The sequence below is a fragment of the Aptenodytes patagonicus genome, chromosome 8 (genome assembly GCF_965638725.1).
Source record: "Aptenodytes patagonicus chromosome 8, bAptPat1.pri.cur, whole genome shotgun sequence".
Classification (NCBI taxonomy): Eukaryota; Metazoa; Chordata; class Aves; order Sphenisciformes; family Spheniscidae; genus Aptenodytes; species Aptenodytes patagonicus.
The window spans coordinates 22,568,498-22,583,238 of NC_134956.1; the positions used below are offsets into that span (position 1 = coordinate 22,568,498).

The 14,741-nt window shown below is 41.0% G+C and overlaps 1 protein-coding gene across 4 annotated transcripts in view; it reads left to right on the forward strand.

The window, feature by feature from the left end:
- LOC143164264 (contactin-4) overlaps nucleotides 1–14,741 on the forward strand; it is a 357,652-nt gene that overhangs the window by 171,192 nt on the left and 171,719 nt on the right. For all 4 annotated transcript variants that reach the window (XM_076346685.1, XM_076346684.1, XM_076346687.1 and 1 more), the window contains one exon: nucleotides 13,866–14,004. In XM_076346685.1, the coding sequence (XP_076202800.1) occupies nucleotides 13,950–14,004 (55 nt within the window). In that variant the 5' untranslated portion in view covers nucleotides 13,866–13,949. The remainder of the gene's footprint in view (nucleotides 1–13,865; nucleotides 14,005–14,741) is intronic.

A 14,741-nucleotide genomic window follows, 5' to 3' on the forward strand; every position in this document is an offset into this window, starting at 1 on the left:
AGGGTATCGTAAACATGCAGGGTTTTATGGCATTCAGCTGAAGAATAGCTCCCATAAATTACATGCAGTGCAATTTCTTTGTTTTCATTCTGAAGTTTATTTCCTTTTATGTTTAGTAATTAAATCAGAGCAAAAGGATTGCATTATGGAGTGTACCAAATAATAGCAGTGATTACCATGGAGGTGTCATAGGAGTCACTTTGTTTTGCTGCGCACGCTGCGTGTTGTTGGTCTGCCAGCCACGCTTCACATCACTGAGACGGGTCACCTCACCTGAAATAGCCGGGAACTCCTGCCCTCCCCTTATTTCAGAGCAAGTCACTTAGGGTTCAATCACAGTTTTTAAATCATCTTCTGTAGAGATTTATTGTCCTGGCAGGAGGTACCTCCAAGGAGCTCCTAGGTGCAAAGCCATGCGCAACCATGACTCTTCCAGCTCGGGGTGTCCCCAGCCCTGTGCTTTGCAGCCTGGGGCAGGGGCTGGGCAGGTGGGCTTCTCGGTGGCTATAACCTCTGGCCAGATCAGGCAGGCGCCCGCTGCTGTGCCCATGGCACTTGTTTTCAACTGCAGTCATCTGCAATTTTGAGAAGGTTTCGAAATCTCTAACGAAGTTCCTATGTACGAAGAGACCAATATGTTTTCTGTTACAGCCTATTTATTCCCTGAATTCCAACTCAGAATAACCCCAAATGACATCATTGCCTGAGCAGCAGCACGCACCTCTCTTTTTACACCAAGCCTTAAAGAGTTTGCTTCTCCATCAGAGCTGCTATCAGGTGGCAGTACCACCATGGCAAACAGATCCCTCCAGCCTTCGGTGGTCAATCCTTTGGCTGCTTGGTTGTTTGATTTTGGAGGATTTACTCTCCCAGTGGGAGGGAAAACTTTGTCTTCAGTCCAGTCCGGACTGAAGATCTGAGCCATTCCAATCAACTGATTCCAAGGCTAAATTTGCCTGTTCTGTATGGCCATGGTCAAGGTTAGTCCTCCATATCTCTGCTTCCCTGTTAGTTTCCTTGGGAGAAGCTCATTTTTTTAAATGAAAAAAAAAAAAACCCAAACCTAACACTTTTAGGTCTAAAAGCAGACTATTTGATAGCAAAATATCACAAACAGGATTTTGACTGAGCTGTGACTTTAGATTTGCAAAGGCAACAGTGACATCACTACTGCAGTAAGAAAAATCGCAAAGGATGCACAAGAGGTGTTGCTGTGCCTTCACTTCATATCCCGTGTGTGATTCCGGCCTCGCTGCTGGAAATAGTCCACTGATAGCAGGAGGAAAAGCAGGTTGGGAGTCTGTCAATTCTCCTTTTTCGCTGTGTTGTCTCATTGCATGGGTTCCTTAGTTTCACGCAAACAGCTGAGCCATTTGGCTTTGCACCATAAACTGGGCCACCGCCGACTCCGTACCTAAGTGTGGTGAGAAATGGAGCACCTAAACCAGGCTGCAGGCGGGAGAACTGCTGAGAGCAGCTGAAACACAAGGCTGAAGGCAGGGGCCCCGATGCTGCCTTCAAAGAAATAAAATGGGATTTAATATTGTAAGCAGGATGCCAGGCAAGTCGGAGAAGTGGTGGGGAAGGCACCCGTGTTAAGGAGTCCATGTGGTCTGGGCTTTTCCTCTCAAGGAAACGTTCACTCGGAAGACAACCTGCAGAGCAGGGAATGCTTTCTGACACCTCATGTCAAACTTTTGTCAGGGCTCATTTGTAGTACAGCGTTTAAACCGCCCCAAGATGGTTTTTGTCTCTTACGAATCAATTGACAGCCAGAGGCAAGGGTAGAGCAGCCACATTGTTTTAAATACGCATACAGAAATTCACTTAAAATACAATGTAATTAAGAATGCTGCTAAGATGCACCAAAGGTTTCTGGGCTAATGTAATGCAGAATTAAGATTGTCATGATCTCCTAACCAACTTGAAAAGTGGTGCAGAGCAACCTCGTTTCCAGCTGTGTACCCGTGACACAGATTCAAGCTACAAGACAGCCTGTGAGCTCGGCTGTGCAGTGTTCTTATTTTCATGTAAAATGTGCAAAGCGTATATACATTTTTTCTTTCTTCTATGCATGGTTCGTGTCTTTCTTACCTTAAATTCTGCTAGAAGAAAATACTGAAAAGCTCTGAGTAGCAAAAAGTCTTCCCTGAGTTCAAGAACAACCAGCTATTCCCTGGGCATTGCGTCCTCTGAGACCCAGGTCCAGGAGTTTAAGTTCATTATTTGATTCTACTTACTGCCAGCAATTAAAAAAAAATAGATTTTGTACATGGTTGATTTGTATTCTATTGCTACTTGAATAAAATAATTATACAGATAATGCTAAATATAGCCATATAATAGACAGGTCCATTAAAAATAAATATATCTTTTAATTTTTTTTTTTTTTAAAGAGTGAAAAATGAGGTACATTTATGGCAAAATAAGGTTAGTGGATTTTTTAGAATTTTATGTAAGTTTTCCCAGCCTGAGGTTAAAATCTTTTTTTAATATTTCATACAACAACAGGAGTAACAAGAAGCTGTGAGAAATGTTTGCTGCAGCTAATTTTTCATAGTTCAAGAATTGAGGGGGTTTATTAAGAATTCGGTATCCCAGACGAGCGGCGGGTCTCGGGGGCCGGGCAGTGGGACTCAGCCACTTGCAGTTCTGGCGCCCACCACACATAGCTGATCATTTAGATCAGCTTTGTTATTGTTTTGAATATTTGATATATAACTTGTTTTGATTATTTGTAAAAGTCTTCTGGGACACTGCTCTTCCCAGACTGCGTGAATCTTTCAGATTCAAACTGAATAAACATACCAAAGGGTTATCAGCTGGAAATAATATTTCAGAAAATATTTTGCAGTGCCACCTCACAGACCACTAAAATTGTTACAGGATGCGATCACCAAAATATAGGTTTCACTTTTTAATAAATTCAGACACATTAAACTTTTAGTTATCATTTACGCAGCCCTTAATTTGGACCATGTTAATGTTTTGAAAGATCCCCTAAGAGCTAGAATTTAGGCCTTGATATGCCAGCAAATGCTGAGAGATAAATCCACCTTCTTTACTTCTGCTTCCAGCTGCTGTGGGAAGCCTATTTTTTGTCAGTAAGAAAAAAATATATATGGCTCACTGGATGCCATTAGTTTGAAAAATCAGGGAGGATTTCTTTTTGTCTGAGAGGAACAGATCTTTAATGGCATCCCAGCAGAAATGAAGTGCTAAGCTCCTAACCTTGTGTTTGGAAAAGTCAGAGGGTGACAGCAGTTCTCTTCAAACACTCAAATTCCAGGCAACCTTTTAAAATAAACTTCGAAGGGAAAACAAAACACTAAATAATCACGTAACAGGGATATCAAAATGGTGGGTTTTTTTTCCTTCCCTAGATGACTTTTGAACTTAAGAAAACAGTTAAAAACATTTCTAGGTCCAAGCATCTCAATTATCTGGATTTGAAACCTGCCAGTAATAGGTGATGAGGGAATTGTTGTTTTGACAGCCTGTGTTCCCAGGAATACGCTGAGTATGAGACTGGCTTCTTATAAACTTTTCAAAGTTAATACACTTGCTTGTTGTTTTTCCTTTCTAAGTTCCATTTTATACTCTTAAGAAACATCCAATTTGTAGCACTGAAGGAAGGCAGCTCGCCAGGTAAAGCGTTCTTCATAATGTGTGTACATGTCCAATACGCTCGATTCCTCCTGTGGAACTCCTATGGAGAAAGCTCTCCTTTCGTCTGAAATAAAATGGATTATTTTGTATGCTCCAGAAGTGAAAAGTAAAATGTTATTAAGATGCTGATTTTAGAGATATGACAGAAATATCTTCAATATTTTCGCATAATTTTTTGTCTCCTGGGCAAGATAATGCTCTCTGATAACGTGTATTTTGCGAACGGACTCATTCAAAAGTGAATGATAACTTTGAGTGTTACTTATCTATCTTTGTTCAGAGAGTGAAACTGTCTCGATTCATTATCTTGAAGCAGTGACCTAGGGATAAAAGGAACTTCATTGTCATGCAGAGTCCTTTGAGCCTTGTTTCTTTGGTGCAACGTTCTGTCAAACTGAGACGGCAATAAATTAACCCTTATTTCTTTAGGAAATTTATGATCAAAAGTCAGATGGAAGTTAATACCCCACTTTGGCTGACAGTTTATTTTTGCATCCTGGAGTTTGCCAGTGCGTCTGTATTCTCTGGTGTAAAGAGGCTGCTTGGAGACGAGGATGGGCTGGGTTTGCTTCGGAGGTGGCTGCAGGGTTCTGCCTGGCAGCCAGGTTTGGTCGTGTGCTCTGCTCTGCATTCAGGTCTCTCACTAACAGTCTTTGCTATCAGAAAAAAGAAGAAAAAAATAAAAATTGAGCATGTAATGGGCTTCATAGACCATTTCCATTGATGGTGGATCAGTGATATGTCTAGGAGAGAAGAGCTGGACCCACTGAATACCAACTCAAATATCTTTTGCTCTTCAAGTTAGTTTTGCTATCCCTAAAGCTGGCATTTTATGCAGAGTTTATCATTTATTGCTTGGATATATGGAAAGCCATTCATTTTAATCTTGCAAAATACTGCATTGAAAATTTTACTCTGCATGAAGTTGGGAATTGTTTTTAAATTGGTGAGTTTTAAGGTAACTCTTCTAGACTAGTAAAAGTCTCTCTAAAAGAGAGTAAATTCTTATTTGTAGAAAACACCAGACTATGAAGTTTCACTGCTTGCATCTTTTTAGTATGATAATGTTACTCCTGGTTTGAGCAAAGTGCCTCCCGAGTTTGTGGTGTGATGGATTCAGAACATGGCTGTTGGAAGGATAATTGCTTTTTCTGTGTTGAGAAAAGCTGGATGTTATCTGATAGGTGCTGCCTTGGGTGTTTCTCGATATATCCCTTCCATGGAAAAGGTAGAACAATACAGAGTGACCCCTAATTAACACCAGTAGCCTTAATTTAGACTTGCCTTTTAGTCACCGACATCTCCTCACCTAGAGATGATTTATGCTTACAAATTATTCAGGTTTTACAGGGCAATGATGGTTTCCTGGGGGCAAGACACAAAGAGTAAGGGTTGTAATAGGGTGCTGTGTGGTAGTTAGTGGCTAGTAATTAAAAGGCTTTAATTACTGTCATTTTTTCCTCGGTGGAAAGTTGCACTCTGATTCAGTGGTTCAGAAGGTGAAGGGACGTGTTGCGCAGCTGGGAATATGCAGCGTTTGAGATGGATTGCTGCTTCCATGAAGTTGTTTTTGCCGGCGATAAAGGTGCGCAGGGAATACTGCAACACGGTAAGGGAATACTGCAACACGGTGAAATGTTAGAAGAGTGCGTGCCTGTTATTAGCTGACTATTTTCATATAATCCAGAGTCTCTAATCAGGTTTTAAGCTGTGGCATTAGGTTCTGCATAAAGATAAAGCAGGTATATTGCTTCTAAGAGTTTCTAATCTAACAAGTCAGAAGGGGATGGTGTCAGTGATAGTTATTTCTATACGCTTTTTATTACATCAGCAACAAGGACTCTCCCCACCTGCCCTGCTACTAACAGAGCTGGCCCCACCAGCCAGTTCCTTAGGGGATATATAGTATGAGCGTAAGTTACTTAGGTCGAAAAAACTCATGTAGAAAAAACTGTATTCAAACTCTAGGGGTTGTGATTCACTGCAGGGGTGCTTAGTGAGTTATTCCTTCAGCAATCTTTGCTAATATTGTTAGAATTATATTTATTGTCTTAATCTGGTGGATGTAATCCTTGCTTCCCATGTGCATGTGTACCTCGGCATCCTCCTCGGGTGAGGACCGAGCTGTGGCAGGTGCGTAGCGGCGAGGCACAGTGCACACCAAAGACCCAACAGCCTGACAAATATAAATGACTGGAGTGAGTTGGGAACTTGCATCTGTTGAGGTGCTGTAACTTCCTTGATATAGTGAAATGAAATCTCTATTTAGTGAATGTGAATGAATGCCCAAAGGAGGAAACACAATGTAAAAACTGACATTGTTTTTCTCAGTCTTCTTTTTTAGATAATTAATTTTTTGAAGCATTTCATTCCCATTTATCATAAGCATGTCTCAGAAACATGCTGCGTATGTGTCATTTGTTTTATCAGGCACAATACGCCCGTATATATTTCATAATGTGTGAATTGTGTATAAGTGCAACTCCAGAAGGGATAATTTCAGCAAAGAAGCTTGAGATAGATCAGGATCTGACAGACGTGCTGTGAGAACGAGGAGAGCACGGTGAGAGATGCCACCGGCACACTCCCACTACCCTTCATCTCCCCGGGGCCATCTTTTCAAATTCTTTTTTCTCTTCCCTTATGCAAAAGGGAAGGCCAGTATTTATCTCAGGACTCATGACGACAGCTACCACAGCAGAGAAAAACCTGTCTTTCAAGTGCTGAAAAATTCAGCGATGTGCACATCAAAAAAGTATTACTGTGAAGATTTGCACTGTTGGGGACACATCTTTTAGGCACCTTCTATTTTTGGACGTTCAATTTTGCGGGTCACTGATTGCATCTGCTAAAGAGAGCCTGTGCCTCTCCCGACACACAGGCCCGGATTCAGCAGAGTATTAAGAGGCTGGATTGGGGTTAGAAATCTGATGCTCTGCTGAATCTGGGCCACAGCCGGCGTTCAGGAGCGGGGGCTGGCAGGAGACTGGAGCTGCCTACGCCCAGGACGCTTCTTGGAGGAATGTATCACAGCGATGCTCTCTAGCAGCATGGGCTACCAGCTATTTCTGAGCAACATGCTCAAAAGCCGCCCATGATTTAAGCATCTTGGACACTTCAGAGCCCTTTAGAATCGTCTCGTCCAGGATTGCTGATTTTTCACTAGTTTACCCCAGATGATGCGGTTCCTGCCCCTCACACGAACATGCTCACAAAGGTGTCCGGCTTCCACGTTGCTTTTGGACACTAAATTGTGAGAAGGGTATTCTTGCATCCTTACAGGCTGATGTACTGATGCAGTCCCATTGAATAAGGTCTAATCGTGCTGCTTTCCCTAACTGCTGTTAGCATTTTGTATCTGCCACAACTTTGTTATGAATTAATTCCTCATGCTGCTCCCCTGGAATAACACTGTTTAACCCCTTTCACAGATAAAGCAATTTTCTTTAATTTAGGAAAAACCTTGTTTGTCTGTTACATGAAAGAAACCTCATTGCTTTTGCCCCATGACCCCTTACTAAAGCCGAACAGTTTCTTTAACCTTCATTTATAGAGGACATCTCTGTGCTACCATTCAGTGCATCACTCTGAGTGACTTTCAATTAATTATCGGAGGCTCAAGGTTATTGTTCTTCCAATTTCTGAATCAGATGGGGAACAACCTCACCTTGCAACCAGCAGCAATGGGACTGGAGAGTCCCAATGTTTGGAATTCTCTCCATCCCCTTCAAATATTGGTGGTCCTGGAAGCAAAGTACATACTGTCTGTCCTCAATATCTTGGTCATTCTGGACTTAAATTTATCTTACAAATTGCTAAGGAACATCAGCAATGGATATTCTGCAGCCTATTCGGACAGCCCATACCTGTGCTTGAGCTGGCCTTAAGAGTCTAAATTAAGTCTAAACCTTAATCTTTTGCATATTCATTCTTGTCGCATCCACTTTGGACGTGGGAACAAATTATTTCTTTCTATTTCCAACAGTCTTTTACATGTTTTAATACCGTTAGCATTTTTCTCTTCATTATTCTTTAGGCTAAGGAACTCCATTTGTTTTTTATTTATAGGACATGTTTTATAGACCTCTAATTCTTTGTGGTGTTTTCCTTTGGATGCTTCTGTTTGGGGTAAATCTTCCTTGACGTGCAGCACTACATGCATACACGTAGTACTGCATCCAAGGCCCCCAGTGCTGGGGAGAGTGACAGGTTGCTTACCTAGCAGGAATTTTCAGATGAAAAGGGCCTGCAAACCTGGTTTATAGATCCCAGGCAGGGTTTTTGCTGCTTGCACAGTCACAGGGCATTGCTGACGCATTCAGCCACGTGTGGATCCGTGCAGAGCTATCACCCTGCCAACTGCTCCCTGGCACGTTTGTGCTGTTTAATGCAGCATCCTATTTACTGCAGTACGTGGCACTTGTCTCTTATACAATCCCATCCTTCTGTTTTACTCTGGTTTTATGTCCAATTTGTCAAGACGATTTTGAATTACATTCGCATCCTCAGAGGCAACTGCAGCCTCTTAGTGTCACCAGCAGACTGAATAAGCACACCTTCTCTTCCACCATTGCTATTAATAAAAATACTGGAAAACATGAGACCAAAGACAGACCCATTTTGGCAGTGAACTTTCAATAATTACTCTCCAACTATGGCTTTTCAGCCAGTTATATCCACCTTTCCATAAAGTTATAGAATTGGCCTCTGGTGAAGTCTAAATTGAAAATTTCCAAAGTGATAAAATAGAAGAAACACCTGTCCTGCAAAGAGGTCTGCAAGGGCGACTGCAAATCACAAATGGACTGCATGCAGCCAGCCCGCAGGTGTATCTGTTTTTAAAAATAAGCAGATAATTTTGCCTGCCAGGTAGTGAGAAGGAGAAATGAATTTCGATGTTAATTCCTTTCCCGAAGTTGAAATTTTCATATTCCTCCCTCCTTAAAAGCATTTGAGGGAAGTATGGCAAACATACCTGAAAGAGGACGAGGTAAGCTGTGCTACCAGTGAACACTGGGTTTCGTGAATGTTTCCTTCCAGAGAGGATGCCTCGTTCTGTAGAGTATTTGGGGACTCTAAAGGAACTGATGGCCAGTCCGTTTCATTGCGGTTATTTTGACAAAAATGGCTACGTTGTCCATCGAATGTGATATGGAGGGGTCAAAAATCAGAAGTTCAAGTAAAGGTTTTAAAATCTTCTAATGTTAAATCATTTCACTTACAACTAACCGTTTCCTTTTCAATATTTCTCTGTTAATGCTGCTCCTTAAGTGTTAAAAGCTTAAATGAACATGTGTTACAGTGTCTTGTCAAAAACCGGGACTTACTCCTGCACTGCCGGGTCTGTGAAGTCTGTATACTTTTGGAAAGTGTGTTTGGAGGGATGGAAATGGGTAATGGCCTTTTGGTGTAGCTTTGCAGTCTTTTTAGCTATGTTCCTAAGACTTGGGAAGCACCTAGCAACCACATCTTTGATGGATATAGATGGTTTTGTATGTATATATTAGGAGAAGGTATCTTCGTGTTAGGGAAAAAGATTTCTTTTGAATCTCAGAAAAATTTGTGTGGCTTATTTTCTACCTTTTTTGTGTAGACGAGATGAATTTGAGTTTATGCTAAACCTTTGTGCTCAGGTTTTGCTGGGACTGGTCTTTCTAGACTTGACCTGCAATATGCATCCAATGTAGGTGTTCTTGCATATGTTTGCCATATGCCCTTTTACTTAGACATGCACACATTTTGTGCTCTTAGAAGCTATACGGCCCCAAGTTCTATGTAACCAGACAGCAGCTCGGTTCTCTTCTGCATCCAAGCCTGAAGATTATTTTTATGATACTAAACTTCTGTTTAAAAAGTTTGGTAAGTCTTCAGAGGTTTTGGCACCATGAATTAATGTCGTTATTCAGAAAAGTAGTGAATTCACGTTAGATACTTGCTCTTGCCCTCAGGTCAGATCTGTGACAGTCGCAGAGTAGGCACCACCTTAAATCTAACAACTCACTTGTTAGTGCCTAGAGTGTTTTGTGCTTACCCTTAGCTCTTCCTTTGTTGAGGTGATTAAAAGATGCCTGTTGCTGTCTGTATGTGCAGCATGCTTCATTAACAGTGATTTATTTTGGAGTTTAGCAGAATTGGCACTGTGCAGCACACCAATGTGCAGCAGAAAAACGTGAGATGATTGCTAAGGTTTGCTTCTTGCTGCTGCTGCTACTGCTGCACTACTTAGGGGTCTTAGGCATATTTTGCAAATTTTCCTTCAGAATATTCACAAAATCGGGAGTTCACATAGTGCAAATTATATCTACAAAAGTATTTTTCGTGTTCTGAATGCATCCATATACCTTAGCCTTACGTTTTTCATTTCTATTTTGGTTTTTTTTCAGAAGTGCTAATCATTAAACATCCAAATCGAATTCCTGACGAAGAGCCATGCCTACTAACTCAGAAAAATTCACCACAAATATTTCTACTGCATGCATCTTTTTTTTTCCTCATACCTGATTGCAGTCAGAGCTCTTGGAGTCAACTTTCTTCATCAGAATCCAATTACAAACAAAGGTGCCTTTCAAAAGACTCTGCAATGGATGCACTGCCAAAAGTAAAGTTAAAAAGACATCTGCACGTGTGTGTTAGCAGTAGGTTTTCTAATGGGATGCATTTCCAACCTGAAGCACAGCTATGTCATTTTCATCTTGAAAAAGTAACTTGTATAGTGCTGAAACTACACATGCTTCCTTCTGGAAATAAAATATTAAACTTTGCAAGTTTTCAGGCCTCATATTCTCCTTCAGAAGCAGTGCAAAACCCCCTGGGATTTTATGGTCAGAAAACATTTAGAAATGGGAAGGATCTTTTCAATTATGTATCTTTTGCTCATGCACAAATGTTGCCTTTCCTAAAGTTGTTGCCATAAAAAGTCGACGTGTTTTGACAGTTTTTACACAGCTCTGAACAATGGGCCTGCTGATATGAATAGCAGCTATGTTTACAGGAAAACATTTTGAAGATTGGACTCATTCACATGTGAAATAGGGAACTATCATGAAAAATGAAAATGCAGCCGTATCTTGAATACCGCCATATTTTAACCTTAGGAAAATATTTTTAATGGTAATCATCTAATTTACTTTTCCCTACTTTTTCTGCTAAGACAGGCATCATTTCTCTTTGGGAAACTTTCTGTAACATATTAGCCCGTGTTAGGAGATGGATCAGTAAAAGTCAGGGCACGGGTTGGTGTGTGGTTATGCAGGGCCAGGGCTCAGCTGGCAGCTGAGTCTCCAGGTACCTATTTTCAGGGCTGCTCCTGGGAGGGCTGTTACGGAGCACCAGGGAGATGGTGCTTCTGAAGCTCTGATACTAATCCAGCAGTGGCAATTCTGGGCATGACAACAGAATGCGGTAGTACTCCATGTATTTAGAAAATGATATATGCTAGAGCCTCTTCTAGGAATATATCCTAAGGTGATTATTACAGGGTATCTACTTTGGCTATAAGTGCATGGAGTTTCCGTTAACATCGATGGAAATACCAACGGGAGTCTGTCCCACATACAGACAGTTCGTTAATACCAGAAGCGACTGTTTCCATTCAGATAGCTGAAAATTTTTCTTTGAAGCACATGCGTGACCCTCTGATGTCTGCTGGTTCTCTGGACTACGTTTTGAATGACCAAGTAATAGGGAAGACTTTCAGCTTTTTCACTGGACCTAATAATTAGATGCGCTGAGTACTGAAAATGTGTATTTTTAGCACAGCTTTTATTTTTGGCTGAAAGTAAGACCCAGTGATTTTGTCAAAACATCTTGGGAGGAAAGAGCCTGCTATTTTTAATGCCCTTGCAAGCTAAAAACTAATTTACATTAATATTTTTGAAATTTTTTGTATTAGTTTTTAAAATGCTTAGAGAAGCATGATTTCCTGAGGTTAAAAAAAAAAAAAAAAAAAAAATCAGTTTGCAAAAACCAGAGAGTGGACAGAATTTTTCCCAAAGGGGTGGTGAGTCAGGAGAAGCTCTGGTAAGAGAAGCTGCAGTGGGGAGGAGTAATGAATTGAAGACTAACCAAGAATTTTCTTGCATCTATGGAATACTAGGGAATAAAATACTAAAAGAACAATCCCGGTTTGAAGGGAGTGTCAGGGATGTGATGCAAACAGCCTTGGGACTTGCAAACAGGACAGCCAATCTCCATGGTCCTCCGTGAAGAACTGTCCTTCATCTCCATCAAGTCTCCAGAAGCACCATTCTCGGAGCCCGTAGAACAGAGGCATTTTGCTTGACTTCAGTCGGATCTGGGGTTTTATATTCCTAGGTTTTTTAACCGGAAGGCAGATACTATATTTTCTTGCTACCGCTTACAGGCAGTTGAGAAGCTGAGTGCCGTTGTTATTAATACACGTAGCAGGAGTGATTTTGGTCAGCCCTTCCGCATGCTGGCAGCTTGCAGACGGGTCTGCGGGTGCTTTAGATGGGTTCCTGGCAGTAGGTTAAGTTGCTAAGTGCTATACTTCTTGTGTTTTTAATTAGGTGTCGAAGGCTGTAAGTGATTGTTCTGTTTCAGTCCCACGTAGCTTATTGCAGAGAGTGAGGAGAACAATCGTGAAGCATTGCATTGCAGTGTAATGAAGAGAAGCCTTTTAAGTGACACGATGGGCTTATTGATGGGAATAATACGTGGGAAAACGAGAACACAAAAGAATTTCAGCAGCTGCTGGTGAATACAAGATTTATCTCAAATCTCATTTAAACTAGCGTAAAACCAAGAGTGACTTGCCTTTGGTAGAAATCTCCTGTATAGGTGCAGTTACAACCAACAGAATATGGTGCTTAGAGGAAAAATAGTATTTGTCCATGTATGAAGACTATATAGGGTAAAAAAATATGTTTCTTGAGTTCGCTATAAACATGAAGAGTAACTGCTTAACTATGTCAATCAATATAAAGGTCTATGATGACATTTTCCTTCAAAAATTAATAATTAATATTCTAATCATTCACTTAAGATGTTATTAGTTTTCATTGATTAGTTCTTCCTGCTAACCCCCAGCTAGCCTAATCAGTCTGTGTGAGAATAGATAAATATATTCAATTAATCTCTACCCCCCTTCAAAGTTGCATCTTCAGTTCAGAAGATTCTTAGTCTTCTCAGTGCATTGAACCTGACTTTATTAGAAGAATCTTATCAATTTTAACTCACAAAAGCAAGCAGAGACCTCTCATGATACCCCTTCACATGCTATTAGTCATGCAGTTTGTCTTGTAAGCACGAAGGCCCCTTAACTTCCAGCCTTCAGTGATATGAATAAATTATAAGAATGTGTGTCTGACTTGATTTATTTATTTTTAATATTTAAATGCCTGCTCTGGAAAAGGTTCCTTTCATAAAAGGAGGCATTTTTTCCCCCTTGGGTTGCGGGGGGGGGTACTTTGCAGTGATAAGCTGAGAAAGTCTTCAAATTGCCTGCTTACAAACTTTAACTATTGACAAGTTGTAACAGACTGTGAGGAAAAGATGAGGTTTTACCTGGACATGTTTTAAGGGGTTTTTTTTGTTTGAAGAATTTTAGATCAATGAGAATGAGGGTGAAATGGGAAAAGTATCCCCCTTTCCTGAGCAGGGTGGGAACATTTCCTAGAAAGTGCTGCCTTGCAGAGATGGTATCCTTCACATACTGGATGATGTTTGTAGAGAAAAGTGAGAGTAATTCTCCTAACTTCCCTCTTAACTGTGATCTACAGAGTTAACTAATTACACTTCAGATCACGCCAGAGAGGCAGTGAGTGAATCTGCTGATGACAGAATTGAGAGACAGAAGAAATCTCACAACACCCAAGTGGAAGATGCAGATACAGGCTTTACAATTCATAATCCTCATCTGGTACCCAGCGTACACAGACCCTTACTTTTGCAAATTTGGTTTCCTCTGCAAGTTTCTGTGCATTTCTACTGACAATCTTCTTTTTTTCTTCTTCAGATCTAGAGCATTGATCTGGAGAAGAAGAAAAGAAGATTGTTAGTAGAACTTGCAGAGTAAACCAAATTTGCAAATCATTCCTCAGAATGATTTTAAATGAAATGTTTAAAAAAGTTTCTTTGTTGGTCTTCAGATGCGACTTTCCTGGAAAGAAAAACAAACTGTCAGAAACAGAAGGAGCAGCAATCCTAAGTCTCCTTGTAATCTGTCTTTTTTACAGATTAAAGGTTGCCTAAATTTTCCAAGGAGCCCCATTCTCATCTGAAGTTACCGGACTCATCTCCTCTGACCCAGGAAGCTGAAGATGAGGTTGCTATGGGAACTGCTCGTGCTGCAATCATTCATGGTGTGCCTTGCAGGTAAAGCGTCATTTTAAAACTTCTGATTTAAGAATGCCGCTGTATTTCACATTAATGCAAAAGAGTACTGCATTTTATATGCCAGCGATAAAATGGCAAAATAAGTCCCTGCTCCATGACCGGCATTACGAAAGGTTGCTGAACAGATCAAGCCGACGCTCTTAACAAGCTCCTTTTCCTGTTGATCAGTATCTCCACAGCAAAAGTGCAGTGTTTCAAAGGTCTGCTCTACCTGTTTCCAGTTCAAAGTTGCTGTTGATGAAAGTTGTTTTCCCATGTTCTCTGCTAAGTGTTTCAATGCTCAATTAAACCTACGTGGAGTATAGCTTTAAATCCCATTAAAATGGTGTTATGTTACAGCTAAGACCTCGCTCCATTTAACAAATAATTAGAATAACATATTTCAGCGATATAACCATCTTCTGTAACTGCCCTTGTTTAACTTTTTCTTCCCTGAGAGTTGCAATGTTTTGAGCATTCCCAGCAAAATGAAATTTCCGAGGAATGTGCCTTTTTCCTGGAGCTGAAACAGTTCTTGGAAGACGCTTCAGATTTGCAGAGGGTCAGCAAAGCTTGCACCAAAGCTTTACTGCCCTTCTCACGCGCAAGGAGTTGCTTGTCAGCTGCTGCTCGGTGAACTGGGGGAACCAGGCTTGCATCACTCCACCCATGCCTCTGCGCCGGGACCGACAGCTCTGCGCCCCACGGGCAGAGCGGGTGCTGCGATCACACCGGGG